Source organism: Thunnus thynnus, chromosome 12 (genome assembly GCF_963924715.1).
Source record: "Thunnus thynnus chromosome 12, fThuThy2.1, whole genome shotgun sequence".
Lineage (NCBI taxonomy): Eukaryota > Metazoa > Chordata > Actinopteri > Scombriformes > Scombridae > Thunnus > Thunnus thynnus.
Window position 1 is genome coordinate 18701568 of NC_089528.1, and position 20366 is coordinate 18721933.

At 41.1% G+C, this 20366-nt stretch overlaps 1 protein-coding gene across 3 annotated transcripts in view; it reads left to right on the forward strand.

Moving 5' to 3' along the window:
* agap3 (ArfGAP with GTPase domain, ankyrin repeat and PH domain 3) overlaps positions 1 to 20366 on the forward strand; it is a 121473-nt gene that overhangs the window by 43725 nt on the left and 57382 nt on the right. For 2 of the 3 annotated variants that reach the window (XM_067606075.1, XM_067606077.1), the window contains exons 2-4: positions 10856 to 10914; positions 14146 to 14233; positions 17665 to 17750. In XM_067606075.1, the coding sequence (XP_067462176.1) occupies positions 10856 to 10914; positions 14146 to 14233; positions 17665 to 17750 (233 nt within the window). Of the gene's footprint in view, positions 1 to 1863; positions 3876 to 10855; positions 10915 to 14145; positions 14234 to 17664; positions 17751 to 20366 lie in introns of those variants that run through there. The other variant, XM_067606074.1, reaches the window with a different exon arrangement.

The window sequence follows — 20366 nt, forward strand, 5'->3', positions numbered from 1 at the left end:
TAAAGCCCAGCACAAGTTATATTCGTGAGCTTCACTGTCAAAGCATCTGGACACTTTGTTGGTAAGATTCAATACTCTCTACATCAGAACTTTCCTGATTGTATAGTACGTGCTGAAAAGTAAAGCTACGGGCTTCCTGGAGCAATACTTGAAATATTTTCAATTGTTTTCATTCACACACAACTCAGCCTACTGATAACAACACAAAGGGAAAAAAAATGTGTCAACAAACACCTCCAATATCAGGAATTTACTCACACATAGATGAAATGAAATGACTAAGGCCTTGATTTGGCCAGCTATTAGTCATTTTGGAGCATATTTTTCCCTTCAGAACCATGGTTTTATGAAAAACAAAAGTTAAATCAACTTTTGGTGAGAATCAGCTTTTGGCACAATGCTCCTGTGGTGCTTGGGCTGCGACTTCTAGCTTCATGGTTATAATGGATTTTCCCATTGTGACGCATTCATGGTTGTTTTGGATTACTCACAGTGATGCACTCTGAGAACAGCTAGTCATTGTTGACATTTTTCTGTAGTTTTTCTCTGCCAAAAACCCTCATACGCAGTAATGCTAAATTCTGATCATGCACCTGCGTCAGGGTTTATATGTAATATGGGAAACATTGCAATGAAAAGGTTTTAATGAGATCCAATAGTGGGTTGTTTTGATCTTGTGTCATAAAAAAACATTATTCTGGCAAATTAGAACAGTGTTGATTTTAACTAACTGAACATATTGTGTCCACAGGGAGAATTTTCCAGTTTTTTCAGTTGTCTGTTTGCTACCAGCATTTTTCTCTTTTTGACCACAAAGGGGCAGTGTCCCAGCCTTAACCACACAGTAACTAGAGTGCTGCAGAGATCAGCAGGTAAAATCTGGCTTTATTCAGATGGTGCTTTTTGTAGTACGTGGCGGCAATGTATGATGGGCTCCATTTCAGTTCACTAATGCATCGTAAAGCACCACAGCAATGAACAAGAGGAAATGGAACAGGAAAATGTCAAAGGCTCCTCTTCTCACGGCAGAGTTCACATCAGGATTTTTCTCAGTGGCTCAATGTGCCAGTTTTCTCAATGAAGTTAGTCTCGGCAGTAAATGTGTAATGGTGTCGAGATGCAAAAAATGCCATTCTACATAATGCCCAATATACCGTTTTTTTGCTGAAGTAACTACCAGTGCTTTAAAGAGAATACAATTTACCCTACCATAAATAGCTGTCATCCAATCTTGGAATTAAGCTTAAGCTCTCCCACAGTGTGTGGGCTCTGTAGTGGGAGCCACTGGAAGCGTGATTGTGTGGATACTCCATGTTACTAACACAGGTTACGTGTGCAATAGTGTTCTCTTAGGTCATGTAGTAAGAGGTGAGTATCTTTTTATGTTGCAGTCTTTTACTATCAAAGATATCTGACCAAACTGTGTACAACACAAGCGGTGTCTTTGCTAGATCCTGGAAATGAATGTTTATGTGGTTACTAAAATGTGGGTGAAGGAATGAAGAAGATGAGGATTTTCAGACTATTCTCCCTCAAAATATCGCTCTTTTTTTGTTTCACCATTGGTCAGAAGGGCAGAGAGCACAAAGTATTCATGGCTGTTTGTTGTGGATTGTTCGTTGATTACAGCAGTGTATATTCAGCCCAGTCTTCTCTCAATCTCATGCTCACTTTTGTCTGTTTATGTCTCTGGGGGCTACTAGCAGCTCTAGAGAAATCAGGAGGGCGTGTTTAATGCCCGTGGGATCCGCTCCTTGTTTTCCATGTGTCCCGGGGGTTGGAAGGCAGCTGAAAGTTCAAACAGAGACACACTCACCCATGCTCTGCATGGCAAGAGCTCAGAGATTAAGGGGTTTGTCTGCACCGCTAACAACAAGGATTGCTCACAGTTCGCAACTTGCCAAAGAGGAAGGATGATTACATTTTTTAAAAGTTGCAACTTTCGCAGCTATTACAGATATGACGTGGATAATTTATTTTTCTTTTGTCCATCTGCTTCTGCAAGACAGGTAGAACAAAGTGTGGGGAAATGCCTGTGTGAGTCCGCTGAGTAAAGGAGCCAAAGGATGCAGGTGGCAGCGAGGCTTTGCTCTAACTTGTTTGAAGTTTTTTCCCATGTCAGAGGTGAAGGATTATTCCTGGCATAGGAATTTAGTCTTCAAATGAAGGACTTTGAGCAGAATCTCAACAATTCCTGGGCAGAATGTGAGCATTGGCTTGCGCTATGCACTTGTTTTTAGTGTGTGTGAATCAAGATGTGTGTGTGAATCAGTGTCAGTGAATTGCAATGTTATTCCTCAGTAGTGGGACGGTGGATGCAACCCCAAGGAGTACAACTATTAGCCAACAGCAGCAGGGGAAAACCGTTTACCACATCTCTGTAATCCTGAAAGAAACACAGGGAGATGCACCAGAGTCAGAGCTAGGTATGGGCCGGGTCACCCACACCCTGGTGGACAATTGCCAGCCAGGAGGAGAGATAATTAGTGTAATGCCAATGGAGAACAGCCCGAGGCCGGGCAGGGCACGACAGGAGCTCAACAGGTGGCCCTCCCTGAACTGCTCAAGCAGAGCTGGGAGGCAAAGAGAGGAGGTAGTAGTGGAGGAGAATGAGGAGGAGTTGGAGGAGGTGGAGGGAAAAATGAAGACCGACAGGTTTCTGAAACAGCCTACTAAGAACTCAGACAAATCCTCACCGCAACACAGAGACGTGTCAGAGCTACCTGCTCAGACCCAGGAGCAACACATTCGGAGCTCAACGTTATGCTCTGTCAACGTCCACACTAGAGGACTTGTCTTCGGACATCATGGCACTGTTGCAGGACATAGTTCTCTGCCCCGGGCCGTGTTGCGAAGGCCACGTCAGGCTGAAGTCTCACTCGGCAGGAGAACGGTGAGCATGTATGGCGACCCAGTCAAACAGCAAAAAGATTCTCAACCTGAACGGCTCCGGAGGCCCAGGAGTGTATGCATGCTGGCAGGCCCAGGCCCAGTCCAGACGGGGACCCACACCCAGCACCTTTCAAGACAGGAAGGTATTTTAGAGAGCAGCCAGCTGTACAGGAGCAGGAAGGCTGAGTTGAGGGCTGTTGATGGCCTCAATCCTGTCGTGGCTCAGCGGCCTTCAGTCACTGCAGAGGTGACCCCCAGGGTCCGCCAGAGAAGCTGGAAGCAAAGGCCTGTCAGTATGACAGTACTGGAGTTAAGGAAGAGGGGCTCTGATGATGAGATAGACAGCCAGAGGAGCTGCAACCACGTAGGAAGCGATGGAGAAAGCTTTCTCAAAGGGGGTTTCCGTTGGAGGCTGTTTGGTAAAGCACCTCAAGATAAGAACAAGGAGAGGGAAGACACTAAATCTTCCTCCAAATTTGGTAAATCAGAAGCTCCGAAAAGTACACTGAGCTCACTGAGACGGAGCCTCAGTCTGCGCATCAGGAGGACTCGGCCACGGGAAAGAGTTACTTTAGGGTCTGAGGGGGAGTCAAAGGAGTGCTCTCGAACTAAAAGTACTGCTGAGGAGACAACAATGCCTCCACAGCCTTTCTCGTACCTCACAGGAAGAATCCTTCCAACTTCCAGTGAGCAGATAGAAGATGGGGGTATGCAGTACATTCAGTACCACAGCAGGGGCAAGGTGAAGGTAATGGAAGTACCCCTGTGTCCAACAAAACTGTCTAAACCAGTTCAGGAAGAACCAAGCATATGGCAGCTCATAGCCAACCGTTTCAGGAGGAAAGAGCAGCCATGCAGTGGCAAATGTGAATCCCAGCAGTCTGAGAGCAAAGACACAGGCCAATATCCCCTGGACAGGAATAATAAGTCACAGCCAGTCACCATAGAGACTCTGGCAGACACTGAGTCCCATAAAGGTCAAGGTAAGACCTACAAGATTGCTGAATTTATTTCTGGGCTCATTTAGAGCCCCTCATTCGCTGCACAGAAAGTTTCAGCTCAAGGGAAAGACGGAAGTGCACTTTTTTTTTTTTTTTTTTTTTTAGGACAGGCAAATGAAAAACACATGGGGAATTGTGAGTTTGGATGGCATTCAAAAACATCTGGTTCCAGAGAGTCCTTGTGGAATTTCTATTTTGGGCAATTTATTTCTCCAGTGTTTTTCATGTGTGAACCGCCTGTTTGTTTGTACTTACACAGCAATTACTTTGCCTTACATAAGATTTTTGAAGTTCAGTAAATGAGTAGGTAAGTACAGTAAACTCAAATCAGCGGTTACTGATAAGACAACATCGTTATGATTTGTTTTACAGTGGTGCAACTTTTGTATAACTCTGTCCCAGTTCTGTCTCTGTGTCACCCAGACACAGGACATGGTAGTCTTGATAATGCTGTCTGTTGGCCTCACAGAGACACAGCTTAAAGCAGCAGCATTAAAGTAGTTAGTGGCTGTAATGGGGATGCGTTTGGCAGCCTTGCAGGGCTAAATTAAGAGGGCTTACATGCCGTAATGATGGGGAGAAAAGAAGACGACTTAAGTACTGTGTTTAAAGGTTAACTCTGACAGTAGAGTATGTTTGTCCAGTTTCCTGGAAGAGTAGTCAGGGAGAAGCAAATATTTGTAACTATCTGAATTAATAGCTGTGATTTTCTACGTTTTGTGCGTCAAGTTCCAATTTCACACCTTCACACAAAGAACTAATTAGTCCTCTGTGACAACTCAGTGACTTCTACTAATGTCTAGTCGCACGTATTCAGTGTTCATCCTCATTAAGCCGACCTTTGAACCGGCACAGGAGGTATTTCATTCTTATGCTAACATAAAGCTTGTGATAGGTCCTGAGTTCAGCCTTGTTGATCTACCAGTCTATTTGTATTCTCGCATGTAACCAAGGAAACCTTTTACTTTGTCGCGGAGTTTGTCCATTTATTCCACTGCAGAGTCAAGTCAGTCAGGCATTAGGAATGTAGGTGTGCCGATCAGTCTGAGTAAAGTTAAGTGTTCAATGCCCTGGGCGGGCCTCGGTGCCTGTTTCTACCTGCCTAAGTCTCTGCTCCTAAATTAAATCCAGAAAGTTGAAGCCCGGCCCTCCCACAACTAAACACACACACACATATATGCGCACACACTCCTCAGTTCAAGTGCTTCCTGATGATAACTTCTAAATCTTGTTTGTCAGTGAGGTTGTTTTTTTGGGGGGGTAAGAGGGTGAGAGGGTTGAGGTGTGCAGACTGTGTCCCCACCCCCACCTGTGGATGAACAAAGCCACTCTGTTGTGCTCGTGGATGCATGAGTGATCAGTGAACCGTGCGCTGAGATGGGGGCTCTCTGGGGGGCTTTGGGTTGGAGGAGGGTAGCTGGTCACGAGGCGTAGGTGGCCAGCAGCGCATTTATCAAGTGAAGGTTAAAATACTAGAAATGGGACTGTAGATAGAACACATAATAAGTCTCAGTATGTGTCACTGGGATCTAGCAGACAGAAAAATGCTCACTGATGCGTTTTTATTCTGACTTGCCTTGACTTGCCATTACCTATTGACAATTTGAAGAAAAACCCCCATGTGTGTGATCCATCCTCCTTTATCTCCAATCTGACATAAAATATATTCACGAAGATGGAATTCCCTTTGCCTCTTCCCTTGCCATGTCTCCTTTGATATCACTTGTGATGAACTCCTGCCAACAATATTTCTATAAACTGTACCAGCCTCTCCACTTCAAAAATGTTCAAAGATTGAAAATTATTTTCAAAAGATACATTTGCTTCCTTCATTCAAACCAGCAAGGTTGGGCGATCCAAACTCCCAGCAGGTAATTATGTTCAAGGCAAATAGACACTTTCAAGGAAATTGGGACAAACAGTAACTCTGTGAGAATGCCCTCTAACCTCCAGCAGGAGAAATAGGGAGAAAAAGAGATATCGAAAAATCACTGAGTGATACACAGTCTGGGCATGAACGAAGGGAAATCTGTTAATAACTGAATAGAACTCATATTTGAGCATCTGCCACTGCAAATCTCAGCTAGGGTACATTTTGTTCCTCCGGATTGTGGTTCAGTAGGTGAGCAGTGTCCTGCTGTTCTAGAAACACTAAGAAGTCAAACTGTTGTTTGAGTTGGGGCCTACATTTTGTAGTACTTTCATCACTTTGTAAACAGTTTTCTCTTTAATTCACGGTTCATTGTTTCCATCAGTTTGCTCAGTTGCACTTTGCAGGAAAGACAAGCTGAATCTGACACTATTCTTCCCCAACTCTACAAATTGAGTCAATCAACCTGGGCATTGTACTGCAAGACCTCTTGAAAACCCAATTTGCAAATCTTCTGTCAAATGAGAATCCTGTTTGAACCAGGGTGTCCCATTTATTTTCAGGGAAGTGATCAATGTCTGCAGACAACACAAGGTTTTAAGAGCTTTGAGTAGGGCAGGCCATCCTGACCGCATTAGACTGGCATGGCATAAAGATTTTTACCTTGTTCTCTGCTGATTGTGTTTGTCACTTGCCTCCTTTGATGACAGTTTGGTGTTTGGGAGCCCAGCGGAACAGAGATAAGAGCTCTGACTGGGTTGTTCGCTCTGTGAATGGCTTTTTAGAGCAGCATACAAAAGGGGTATACTACGGGACCATTTTGTCAAGACGTGCATGATAAAAGTAGTCAGACAGGGAAATGTGGGTTGGTCATGAGGTTGGCAAATGAAGGAAGCAGAAATACTAATTGCTAGCTAAATTCTCACTCTGTAATTTATGACAGTGGGAAAGCATGTTTGGAAAGTCAGTCAGAGAGCTATAGTGGAAATTTAGACCTCAAGGTTGTGCTCTCTCATTCCAAAAACCACCGCACATTCACTGCACGTAGAAACGTGTGCATGCACACGCACTCGAACAACTATATGCACAAGGTTTCTGCTCACATTGCATTTTCTTTTCTCGTGAAATGGAATAAGTGGGGGGCGATCGTGCTTCACTACCCTCAGTCTGAATGGTCATTTTTATCTGAGTAGACATGAGCAGTGAAGTGAAAAACCTGACAAACAAGCGGGCAACACAGTTTTCCCCCCTCAGAGACAAAGACACTGGTGTCCTCTCAAAGCATCACTAATGCCGGGGCTTTCTGTTTCCATAGGCATTCTGGGACACAGTAATGTGGGGACGCTCATACTTAGAGAATGACGTAACACAGAGCACATGGATTCAATTAGGCCTCTTTTTTTTTTTTCTTTTGCAGGATACCAAAGTGGTTGTACTGTATCTGCTCCAAGGATGGCAAAAGTCGGGCATCTTTTTCTGTGTTAAGATTTGTTATGGCTGTGTTCGTGAGAGGAAATGTATCAGATAATTTTCTAAAAAAGATTTTAACAGGTGTTTGGTCCTGTCCAATTTTGTGTAAAAGTTCCCCATTTCCTCTACCTCTCTTCTTTCCTGTGTTTTTTATGTCCTTGAAAGCGTAAGTGCTGTTATTATGGTCAATAATAAGGGAATGTGCTGTTCCAGAGACGCAGCTCCTGTCAGGGACCAACAACTCCATCTCTCTGTCGGCCTTTGATGACACTTAATTTCCCTGCATGGTTATCTATGGGTTGGCTTTGTTTGAATGTGTTCCACTTCGAAAGTATGATAATGTGAACTGTGGAAATGTGGGGAAAATGTCTCTGCATCCGGCTGCTTTTTGCTGTTTTTCTTTGATTCCTCTCTTCACTGATTGTATGTAGATATTGTGGCAGTAGGTGTGACAGTAGGTGTTTAAGACTGGAATTACTAGTTGTGACCTTTTATCAACCCTCCCATTAGCTGGAAGAAAACCAATATAAATAAAAACAATGTAATAGTAATCATGTAAAGTACAGATAATGCATCTGGACATAATAGGCCTGCACAAAATAACAGGAAATCCAAAAAAAAATGAGGCAACAGCCTTATCTGAATTTGACTTAGAGGGCTGTGAACTGCATTCAGTTTCCTAAACTTAAAAAAAACAAAAACAAAACTGAATCAGATGGGTGTCTTCGTTCATGTTCTAACTTGTCAAACCCACACTGAGAGGGCTTAACATGAGACGTGCTGTTTAAACCTATTCTGCTCCACACAATGCACGTTGAAAGGCCTCTCTGTTAGGGACGCACTCTTCTCCTCTCCCACAACAACTGAGACATTCAGAGCAGCACGAGGCTCGTTGTAAAAGGAGGTCAGAAATAAGTAAACATTTTAGCTGAGGTTGTTTTTTTTTTAAACTTTAATTGTAGTAAGGATTTTTGGCACGGGTCTGCTCAGCTGTGAGTTGTGCAACACCTTTTAGTGTACATTTTTGAAGAGAAAATAGAAATGCGTCTTATAGTGACAGTGGATGGTTACCTCAATGTTTATGCTGTCATTTTTTTCATATTAGCATCGCCCAGGGCACAAAGGGAAACCACTATTGCCGCAACAAACAGGCTTACTGTAATGACAGCTCCCTGTTTTTGTGTGAACGCTTTAATTGTTATGGTTTAGACATGGGGGGGGAGTAGGGGGTTTCACCTGGTATTACGCACCTTGTTGCCTGGAGACAAGGAGTCTACACTCCTGTACTGGAGATGATATCTTCTTCTTGGGGGGTTCAAATGGTGAGAAAGCCATGATTCAAAGTCAAGTCAAGTCAGCTTTATTTATATAGCGCCAAATCACAACAGAAGTTATCTCGGGGCACTTAGACCGTACTCTTTAATTTACAGAGACCTACTATTCCCCCATGAGCAAGCACTTGGCGACAGTGGTAAGGAAAAGCAGGAAGGTGGTCTTTGTTCTAATAGTTGTTATGACACATAGTTTTGTACTCCATCTCTGTGGGAAATAAGCACAGCTTATGGCATTTCTGCTTAGTTCTGAGAGTTTGTGTTGTTCTTTTTTAGTGCTCTTTCCCATTACTCCTTTTTCAAAGTGTGATTATCTAGTCAAACTCTCCAAATGTCACTGGAAAACTAAATAAGTTGAATCAAGCCTGATAAGGGCTGTCTTTTAAAACGGATTAGCCTAATCCCCTTCATGTATTGCACTGCGTTGAAACTTTAATATTGAAATAGCCTGTGTAGAATGTACTTACTGCCGGTGTTTCACAAGTTTAAAACCGAGTCTATGAGTTGTTGTTACATAGATACGGATACATAAACGAAACTGGACATGACAACATTAGTCATGGAGATTGAGAAATCATTACTGCCTGGTTGTTCTGTCTTGTTCTAATGTGTTTTATTGGATGCTTATTATTGATTAATGTTCTTATTACCTTTTTGATGAACTGTTTATTCTCAAACATGTCAGAAATCATTTTTGACTCAATCACTATTGTCATAGCCCAAGAAAGCCCAAGTTGACTTATTCAAATAGCTTGTTAGGTTCTAACAGCAGCCCAAAACCCAAAGATATTCAGTTTACTATCATAAAAAACTAAGAATGACAGCCAGTATTAACATTTCATACTAAAACCAATTCATTTTTAGCCCTTGTGCCTCCAAAAATGACCAAAATTATTAATTGTTGCAAATTCATTTCCTGTTAATTTAAGTATTGCCACATTGATGTGTTTGGCTGTTTGTTTTCTGATCATACTGATCTAATCCTCTTTGGAAATAGAATAGAAAAAAATCTGAAAAAATGATTGCTTGTCTTGGAGTACAGACTTACTCTCCCATAGCATAGTTCTGCAAATCTATACTGAACTCCATAAAAGTATGACACAATCCCACTGTAATCCTAATGTTTTGTGTTCAGGCAATAAGAGATGAGGGGAAAAGGTGACCTGATACTGCACATTTTCTTTTCAAGCTCTTCCACTCCCGCCCCTCTACCATAGACCCATTTTTAGGGGCCACATAGCAGTGATATACATCACCTGAAAGCCAAGAGTTTTTCTAGTAATAAATCTGTAAAAAACATTGTGTTTTGGTTAGGCGCCTATTCAAATTTTGAAAGTTTAGAGTGTAGAAGGGTTTAGAACTTTATGATAGAAGTATATGATGGCCATTCTCATGCTCAATTATGTCTCATAAGTTATTACAGCAATTTTTGGGTTGATACCATTTATTACACAGATTTGGTGCAAAATCTGATTTTGACCACTCAAAAATTGATAAAAATGGTCAAAAATCCCTCCAAAATACCACATTAAGACACCAAGACCTTGAAGAACACCATAGATAAAAATCATGCTGTAATTTCGTATCATTTGGAGACATTTGGAGATTTCTGTAAGAATCAGCAATTGGATGGTGAGCATTACTGTTCTGGAAATTGCTCAGACACCCCCTTATTGTCAATATACCTGGGAAAGCGATACATCCTCTGAATGCCCTCGCTCTTTAGTTTGTGGTTATAAAGTTTCATGAGGCTGTGATTATCCTAGAGGTCACAATAGGTAATTTTATACAGTGAGGTCAAGTTTTTTTTTTTTAAAAATGCCTCTTTACAATGAAATAGCAACTATGGGGACAAGCTAGCATTTAGTGGTTCGTAGCAATGGATGCCTTTAAAACTGAGCCCGCTAAAGCCTCTGAAATACAGTAATGTCACCCACGGATGATGGTGTCCTCCTCACAGTGAGGATTACAGTTTGTTATGGGTGTGTTCATGAGAGGAAGTATATCAGATGATTTCCTAAAAAGACTTTTCTCAGAGTCAAAATGTACTAAATAGCAGACTTGGCTGTAAATAGACTTTGTCAGTTGGACCATAAATCATAAAACCTGTTGCACACACTATAGATAGTGTTTATTATTACAGCTGTGAAGTCACTTTGCCATCATCCAGTGGAAAACACTGTTATTGCCATATGACCCAAAGCTGAGGTCAAATGAGACATAAACAGATGGTTTAGCTTTCAGTGCTGTTTGACTTAATGTTTTTGTTGGGTTTTTTTTTGTCTTTTCAGACTCTTTCGTCAACAGCCAGGAATGGACATTGAGTCGGTCAGTGCCAGAGCTGAAAGTGGTGAGTAACTTTTTAAAATTCCTCACAGTCCCTCTGTTGACTCGCCCTCAAAGGGTTTCATCTTACTGATAGATTTAAATGTCAGCGGGAAAGCATGTTCTGTTCATGTAACACTGGTTTTGCATTTTACATGAGAGGGAATAGTTGAGAAATTGGCTGGACTTTTTCCCTGGCAAGTAGTGGGTGATTTTTAATGAGATGCGTTGGCATGGAGATGCAGGGTGGCTTGCAGCAGGACGCGAGATGAGTGACAGTTTTGGGCTAGACTAGTGACACATCCTGGGTCTGATCCCACCCGCCAGTGAAGCGCACACAGCCACTGCCAAATGCACAACTAACATCCTCACATGATTTAACGCCTTCCACCCGTAAAGACGAGCAGCCCTGAAAACTGCACTCCGCCGTTCTGCCGCTTGATGTGATATTTCCGTGTTAGGTGAATTCATTGTTGCGGCACCTTGCAAAAGAGAAAACTTCAATGAAATGGGAAAGGGGGGTGGGGGAGGGGGGGGGGGATTCACAGGGAGCTCAAAGACGAACTTACTTCTTTGGATTCAAACACTTTTTAATGCATCGGTTGCTTTTTATGTTTCTAAGGTGTTAATTGGCAGCTTCCACACAGGGGTTTGTTAAATGGACCTGGACGGAATTAAGTGTCGGAAAGGAGCCAGCATTTCTTTCAAAACTTTCAAAGAGTTGCTGCTCAGAGAGGAGGTCATACTGAAAAGAAGCAGGTCATATGTCTCAGGAGATGTTTAATATGATAGCCTTTTCATGTTACGATAACAAAATATAGAAAGTGGGGTCAAAACTGCAGATTAGTTGAAATGATGATCATAAAAACATAAGAAAACCTCTAAAACATTCACCACACTGACCTTCACCGTGCTATTGTAGTTTCGTGACAGCAACTTAACTTAATCTTTTGATTATCATATGCAGTCTTTATGTCGAGACCAGCTCTAAACATCCATAAAGAAAAGAAAAAGTTCTGCGCTGGAATAGTGCTGATACGGCATTTTGATTTCATGAAGGCTATATACCAGCAGGTCACAAAGTCTAACAGTTAAAACAGCAGGAACAGTGGTTCTGTGGTACATTCAAAGTCAGTTTTTTGTTGACTCACTGCTTTCACAGCACACGTCCTACAACTTTTGTTAACTCAAAGCTTATTCATAGTTTTTTCTGTACCTCATGGTATATACTTCAGTTACAGAGAGGGGTAGGCTGGGAAAGGCCTTGAAACAGATCTTTCCTTTTGCACCCAAAACTTCCCTATAATTAGAACCATACCTGACTTTAACACCCACTAATGATCTGAAGAAGAGGAGGGCGATGGTGGGCAGAGGAGGAGGAGGAGGAGGAGGAGAGGGAGGAGATGAGGCATGTTGCAAGCCTTTGTTCTTCCCAGACATGCTGGCATCATCAGCCCACCCTCCGCCATGCATCACCCTGAAGGCGCTGTAGTTAGGTCTGGTCTAGACACCAGGGAGAGGAAGCGGGGGAAAGATTGCAACCAAACCGATGTATGCTAACTGACTTTCTTCATAATGATTCAACATCACACGGCCTGCATAAAGAGCCAAACTGTGGTTTTCATACAAATCAAGTGTACTTTCCATTACTGCCCACTGTTTTCTGAGCTTACCATAAGATTTTGGTTTGATTTTCGACTTTCCAAGCAGCAGTTGGTTTCACTTCATACCGATAAAATAATGTACTTGCAGATAGTTAAACAATCCGTCACACTGAGTCCAATTTATATTTTTATGAAAGTTTGCTTGGTAATTAGGGCTTGACATTTTTATAAAGTACCCTTATGTTTGGTATTTAAAGAATTGTTACCATGACATGTACTGAGTGGGACATTTTACAGTTGAAAAATAAATTTAACTGAGTTTATTAGAGACAGTCTTTCCAAAATACCCCCAAACTATTATAAAACTTTTGCTTCTTTGTACAGCAATGTATTGTTATTCAGACTCTTAGATATATGTTGATGCAACTTCATCTGTTATAAGCTAGTAGCTGATTTATCAGCCTGGCGATTTATCAGTCGGGCTTGAATGGTAATGCTGCTGTAAACAGGAACTGTTTCACCAACACTTTCTTAGTGGTGCATTCAGAGAACCTCAAACATCCAAGATTTGAGAGTTGACAACTAAACAGCCTATTCTGTTCATTTATTTTCCCAATTATATACTGTAGCTCTTGATGCAATGTTTTTTTTTTGTTGGCTGTAATGTAAACAGAACTTGTAGATAATGGGCTAAAACCTACAAAACCACTATGATTTTAAACCTGCAGTGCAGAACTTTTAGATATAAATGAACATCCGTTACATTCAAGCCCTTGCCAAACGAGTTCACATAATACTGATTAAGCCTATCACCGCAAGATAAATCTCTCACAGTATACGGGAGATTTTAATCTGGTGTCGGGTTTGACATCCCCATGCTGGCTTGTGCATACTGCACATGCTCTATGGGCAAAGCATGCATGCTAGAGACTTCAGCTGGCCTAGCTGGCTAACTTCCAGTTAGCTGTCTGCTAACTTGAATGGGGATGAAATAATTTAATCACGCGGCTCTTCTAGACTTTCCAAATGTTATCAGGCCAAATGGATCAAATTATGATAGTGAAATGAGTCAGTTTCGTAGGGGCTGTGTGACATTAAACAATTTACCTGCAACAGTAGCGATGGAGTAGGCTACAGTCCAAATCAGACATTGCAGCGAAAATGCCAGTCCTCCCGTTCATTTGAATGGGGGTAGTTAATTTAGGTTGTGGAGGTTTTGGCTACAGGTTTTGGCGGCTTTCTGAAAGAGGGCAGCTGTGGTTGAGTTAGCTGGAGAGTGAATGAAGAGAGGAAGCGGTGGTAGCGAGAGAGCCGGTGAATCAGATCAATAAAACTTTATTTTCTAATTGTTGTATTCTAGAGCACAAATAAATACGCCCTCACCCCCACACACCTCCACACAACCCTGCGGCGGTGCGCTGCAACGCCTGATTTGGTCTGAATACGGCGTAAGCACATGCCGACAGTGTTTTTGTAATTAATCTCCCCGCCAGACGGAGGAGACAAAAGTCCCACTCTCCAGCTTTAATTTTAAGGATAATTCTGCCCTTACAGCTCTTCATTATGGTCCTTTAAATCAACATATGCTTGTGGTTTGTGCCTGTCATGTTATGCTTATCACAAATGACCAACCTATTATGCTTTTCTTGTAGGGCATTGTGGGAAATCTGTCCAGTGGGAAGTCGGCCTTGGTCCACCGGTACTTGACAGGCACTTATGTGCAGGAGGAGTCTCCTGAAGGTAAGAGCACTGCAGGCCTTCTGTCGTAGGCGTGGGTCAGGAGGTGATTATGAACATGAAAGATGCTCAAACACGAATGTTCAGATTCATGCAGCTTGTTTACTGTGGCTCTCGTGGCCTTAATGTCACGCTGCTAATTCACCTCACAACTCATCCTATAAAATACATTGCTGCGAGTAGGTGAACACCTTGTATTTCCAAAACACCTGATGACAAACTGATGTGTTTCGAAAGAGTTTGGTGAGTCATATTATAAAGGAACCTGCTGGGTGATGAGTCAGTTTTCTTATGTTTTTCACAAGAAAGTTAAGCATGTTGGATCCGATTGCTACACTGTGCCAAAGAATATCCATATTAGGGTGGGTGTATCAGGACATTTATATGAAGTATAGTGCTGGTTTGCCCCATGAGAGTATTTTTCTAATTAGTTTGTATTAAAATGCTGTGCATTGGATTGAATCAGGCTTCCGGATGAGAAGATTGATAATTGGCTCGGTTCAGTTTATAAATTCCCTTTTTAGTCCTCCACCAAACCGGCGAGATAATGATGAAGCGTAATATTTCCAGTAAATTAGTTCTGTAAAGATTACTCATTGTTAAAACTTACCCTGTTAAACCTCATCATTTCCCTGAGACTGTAAAATGAAGTTTTTTTTATCGCAGTCATAAATCTGGATTTCCTGATGTTGAATGAGCCGGTTATAACTTGTTCAGGAGGTCCCATCTCCAGAAAAGAACCTTTTGCCATCCTGTTTGACTTACTGAGGTTTGAAAATGAGATTTTCTTGAATATATCAGCAAGATCATAATGAGAATGCCCCCTTTTGGCATGAAAGGTAAGTCCTCCTCTCAGAAATCCACAAAGATGTTGGCAAACCCAGAGTTTACTGATGATCTTTGAGGGGTTCGCAGTGTTTCATTTTAGTGTAATTATAGTGAGGATGAGACATGAAGCACATAATAAGTTTCTGGCATTTTGCTGCACTAAGGGAGAAAAATCCTCGTAGCTTAATTAGTCCTCGAGAAATCAATGGTGGAAAATCACTGGAAAAAACGAACGAGCGTTGTTGCTGTAATCAAGGAAACATGTCTGCTTGGATATGCGTGCGTGTCTCTTTACATTTCTGCCAGTTGCTGTGACACAACATACCTATCTCATGATTAGCAGCTGCTCGAACTCTCTTTGTTTTTGTTTTTTAACGCTGGCGTTGCTCCAGATTAGGAAAAAGTATTTACATTACAGAAGCATTGCCCAGCAGAGGAAGGTTCAGCAGTGGCTGTTCCTGGGCTTTTGCTATGATATCAGAAAAAAAAAGGTACTGGGGTGTGTTGCTATGGCAACACCCGATGGAGCTCTGTTGGATTGTGGCTCTGTGTCAAGGTCTAAGCCTCCGTGTAAGCAGAGTATGCTTACTGCGTGTTAACCATGCCTACCAACTTACCGTCTCTCTGTGGGCTGTCTGCAAGGTTATTAGTCGCCTCTTTTTTTATGTGTGGTTGAGCAAACAAATTCAAATAATTCATAATTACTTTTCATCATGCTCGGTAAAATTGTATCGAGTATGGTCTGCCTCATTTATTCACAGCACAGGCTTTTTTTTTTCTTTCTTTGGATGCATTGTATTGGCTCAGCTCTAAATAAAGACATCAGCATCCCAGATGATTATGTAACTGAAATGTTGACTTCAAATTCCATCCATGTTTTCACCCGAGCCGTATGCTTTCATTGCAGATACTCATTTCAGAGACTCTTTCCATAATCTGTTTTGGCATATGAAGGTGCAGCTAGGTTCCATACAAACTCTCTATTCTGATAAATCTTTTGCTCCCTGTGTCGTTCTGATCCAGTCTTTCTCACTGCGTAATGAGATCCTCCTCATCTTTTTTTCCCTTTTTTTAAACAGGATTCGGAGACATACAGACACATAGTTTCTGAGTCCTTTGTTTGAATCTCTAAAGCTCTGTGACTTCAGTAAGAAAGTGAAAAAAAAAAGCTGGCTGGGGGTACGTGAATCTCTGTTACACAACCAGCATCCAACAGGGCTTGAGAGCCTGTGCAAAAGGCTGGAGAATCCCCTATTTGCCAACCGGGCTAAAGTGGACTTAACAGGGTGGAAGTGTGGCTCAAGTGGATATGAATTGCTTGCTGAGACAGGAATACTGTCCACCTATTAAAAATTACAGGCCCCAACTACTCTATGACCCTTACAACTCCTCTGTGATGTGAGAACTATAGTTCTTAATATTCTGTTTTAATAGTGTGATCACCAACACTATCTACATCATTATCTTATGATATGTCATAAGATATAAGACCTTGGCTAACATTATGAAGCTCCTAAAAAATCTGATAATGGCAAATGGTGCACTTTTTTTCTGCCTGAACATATGCTGTCTCCAGCATATTTTTTGTTGATACATTTCATGATCATTCCTAGACCTTTTTAAGATTGTGCATTATTCAATTTTGTCAAATTGCTTTCAGCATATTTCCGCATTCATAAGTCAGTGTTTTCACTCTCAGGGACATCTCTAGCCTCACAACTTTCTCATTTGAATGTTTTTAATCTCCACAGGATCACAAACCATTCAAATGATATGCAAAATCTAATTTACTGCGTGGTTCTCCTATTGGTCTCTTCTTTATCTGCAGCCAGCTTTGCTAGCGGCAAGGAATATGCATTTGTATTACAGAAGAAATGAAGAAAAGGGGAGAGAAACTCAAGGCTGCACAGGGGCTTTAGCGTTAGCTGTTCACCACTGTCCTGGGGACACGGTCTGACACGAGGCACTCCAGTTCAGGCTAAAGATGATTTTTTTTTCATAAGATGTTATCTCCCAGTCCTTCCTTCCTTCTCCTTTAGTCTTTTTGCTACATTTTCTTCTTGTCTTACCATTTCATTGCAAAGTCTTGAACACACTGTAGCTCATGCAGTGAAGTGATGGAGACTGAACATGCAGTCTCATATTGTTTATGAAGGGTAAGTTGGGCTTTTGCAGGACTTGTGGCAGTGCAGTGACAGTGGGGCTGAACTGGTTCCCTTAGCAGCTGTGCATTAGACACACTAAATGGCAATTTCTCGCCCACATAATTGGCTCCAGACAGACCTGGTTTCCTGTCAGCATATGATTGTGACAGCGACACATTCAGGACGTCTAAATTGAGAAGCTGCACTTAAACTCGTACACATCTCGCCAAACTTTTATGAGCCATGTCGGACTGCGTTTTGATATTGGATTTGGTTTATCTGGTGCATCCACATTGTTTTTATGCTTAATGAGTGTGAAATGTGTCTGCGGTACCAAGCAAACCCCTGGTGGTTTGTAATTACTTCCTAAAAAAGTTAGTTTTCCAATATCATCTTGTACCAGCACTGACCCAGACTGAACATACTTTCAGAATGACCTTTGAATAAATGTCTCTTCCTCAGGTGGACGGTTCAAGAAAGAAATAGTTGTGGATGGACAGAGCTATCTTCTTCTGATCAGAGATGAAGGAGGGCCTCCAGAATTGCAGGTAATATTGTTGATCCTTAAAAACATATAATATCTCTTTACTCTAAATGTCTCTTAACTTTTCAAACTGGCATGCAGACCAACAGGAACTTTTAAGAGACAGACTATTACTTGCAGCAATGTGAAAGCACTCTGTGGTTGTTCTACCAAAAGCACTTAAAGGGGAGTGACAGATCAATGAGCAAGCCCGGCCAAAATCATTTTTGTGGTCAGAGGGACAACACAGCGCTTAATCGTCCTATTAGTGTATGAAATGTCAAGAATAATGGAGCCACTGTTTCATCCAAAGTGGTCTTGCCAAGTCTCCATAAGAGAACAAGCTATTGATATTCGGATGACACTATTTGATGCTTTTCCACAGGGGGGTATATTTAGGAAGTGCTTCCTTAATCCAGCCTCATGTAATGACAGAGCAGCCATCAGACTTTTATCCTCAGTTATACTTAAAGATATGTTTCTCTAGAGGGTGTTGTGTCTTGTCTCCCATTAACATTTTTTACAGGACTTAAATAGGCTTTACATTGGGTGTTTGTGTTTTTGGATACATCGCCCAGCCTGGGCTTTATGAAGCCAAACAGTCAACATTCACTTTTACATTATTTCACAGAGTCTGAAACAGACTGTTTGTAAGTTTCTAGAAATAAGTTGCTAGTTTCTAAATATAGACCTAGAAGTAACAGAAATAATAAGTTGCTCAAAATAATTTCAATATTTTGGCGTTGCTGAAACAACCAGTGGTAGAAGAAGTATACAGATCCATAAAATGTGTTTAAAATGTGCTAAATCGGGATAGGTATCATTATCAGGATATGAGATTTTGGTCATATCGCCAAGCCCTATACTAAAGTATGATAAGATTGCCTGATGTTGACTGCTGTTTGTTAATGGTTTAATACTGTGTGTTTGTATTGATTACTGATGGTGGCTGATCAGGCTAATTATCAGCTAATTGTTCTCAGTTTCTAATGGCAATATGCAGTAAATGGTTGTCATTTGTGTGTGTGCTTTTTAACTACTTTCCTAATTAAACATGATGCGCTTGATGGAGTTATTAATGACTCCTGATGAAACTTGAAAGCTCAGCATATTCGTTGCCGTTTAGCTTCTCTTTTTATGAGTCAAATTAACAGAAAAAGCTAATATTTCTCTGTATAATATGACCTCTTTCTGTCAGCTGCTGTGTGTCTGTGGTGTATTTACAGAATTGGGACTTATTTTATTTTCAACATACATTAATAATAACCATAATTATAACTATATAACATCAAACAAAAGTTTAACACTGCAATTTGTCAAAAAACACTAATTTTACTGGGGACCCACTCAATTTCCCACACAAATGACCACCTGTGGGTCCTGGGGACACAACATCACTGAAGTATAGTACTTTAGTTACTTAGGAAATATCTAGATTTGAGTCTAACAAAAAATCTGTATTGAATCTTTTATGTTTCGCCTTCTTTTTTATCAGCTAAGAGAAATATACAATACTTCTATTTATTTAGTTAAAAAGGAAATATGTCAAATAAAATACATGGCAACATTTTGTGAGTATAGAAATGTCAGTCTTTGGATTTAAGTTCTTAAATATGAAGTTAAGTGTAAGTTGTTGCTTAAAGGTGTCAAAAGCTAAACCTCAATAGATTTCATAAGGGATTCAAAAGGATTCAGATTTAATTAGCAGATTCTATCAAACCCTAACTCTACAGACTGCCAAGAGGCTTGCTTGTCATTCACAAGATTCAACGTTTTCTGGTCACATACTGTATAAGCTCGATGAGAATATACCATGCGGTTTTATTAGCAGCTACTGATAACCTGACCTGGCAAAGTTCAGATTTATGCTTGCATTACACTCTGTGAGATTGGGGAATAGAAACGAGTTCAGCTCAGTTGTCAGCTGCCTGTATAATTAGTAGCATAATTAAAGGCCTGCATTATGTTCCCACTCACAGGAGGCTGAGCAGAGTTGTGGCTTGGAGGCTTGATTTGCCATTCATTCCCTATGGGGGTCTGGGTGAGGTATGAAAGCTGAATGAAGAAGAGGGCAATACGGAGGAATAGTTATCACTTGATTGTCACTGTTAGTACTACTTCTGCTTAGCCTCTTTCCTACAATGGATGGTGATTAGGATTGATTTCCTCTACTCAAGGGAAACCTCACTTTCCTGTTTGATTGTAAGCTACACAGAGATTATGACTGTATATGATGCGTCAAATACAAAGATTCCTAGATTATGATAGCAGTGGGAATAACAGAAAGGAAACAGATAAGGCTTCAGTCGTGGTGTTTAATCTTTCACTGTCATTCCACCTAGTATTTGCACTGTGCCTTAAAGTGAGACGTTCAATGTGCTATAGCTGTTGCTACACTGCCCCCTTCTGTCTGTATGTATGAACTTCAGTCAAAAGATGGCCTGCAACACTTTTAAATCGCTAGTGAATATGCCTGCATGTCAATAACAACAATGCTTGTTTCCTTGACGTGTTATAAGAGCAAACTGAATTCATTCAGACTTTTTTAGGACATATGAAAAATAATTTGTATTTGGTGTGTTTTTATCACAAAAAAAGTTCAAATACATGTACCTTGTTAAAAATTCAGAAAATTACATCT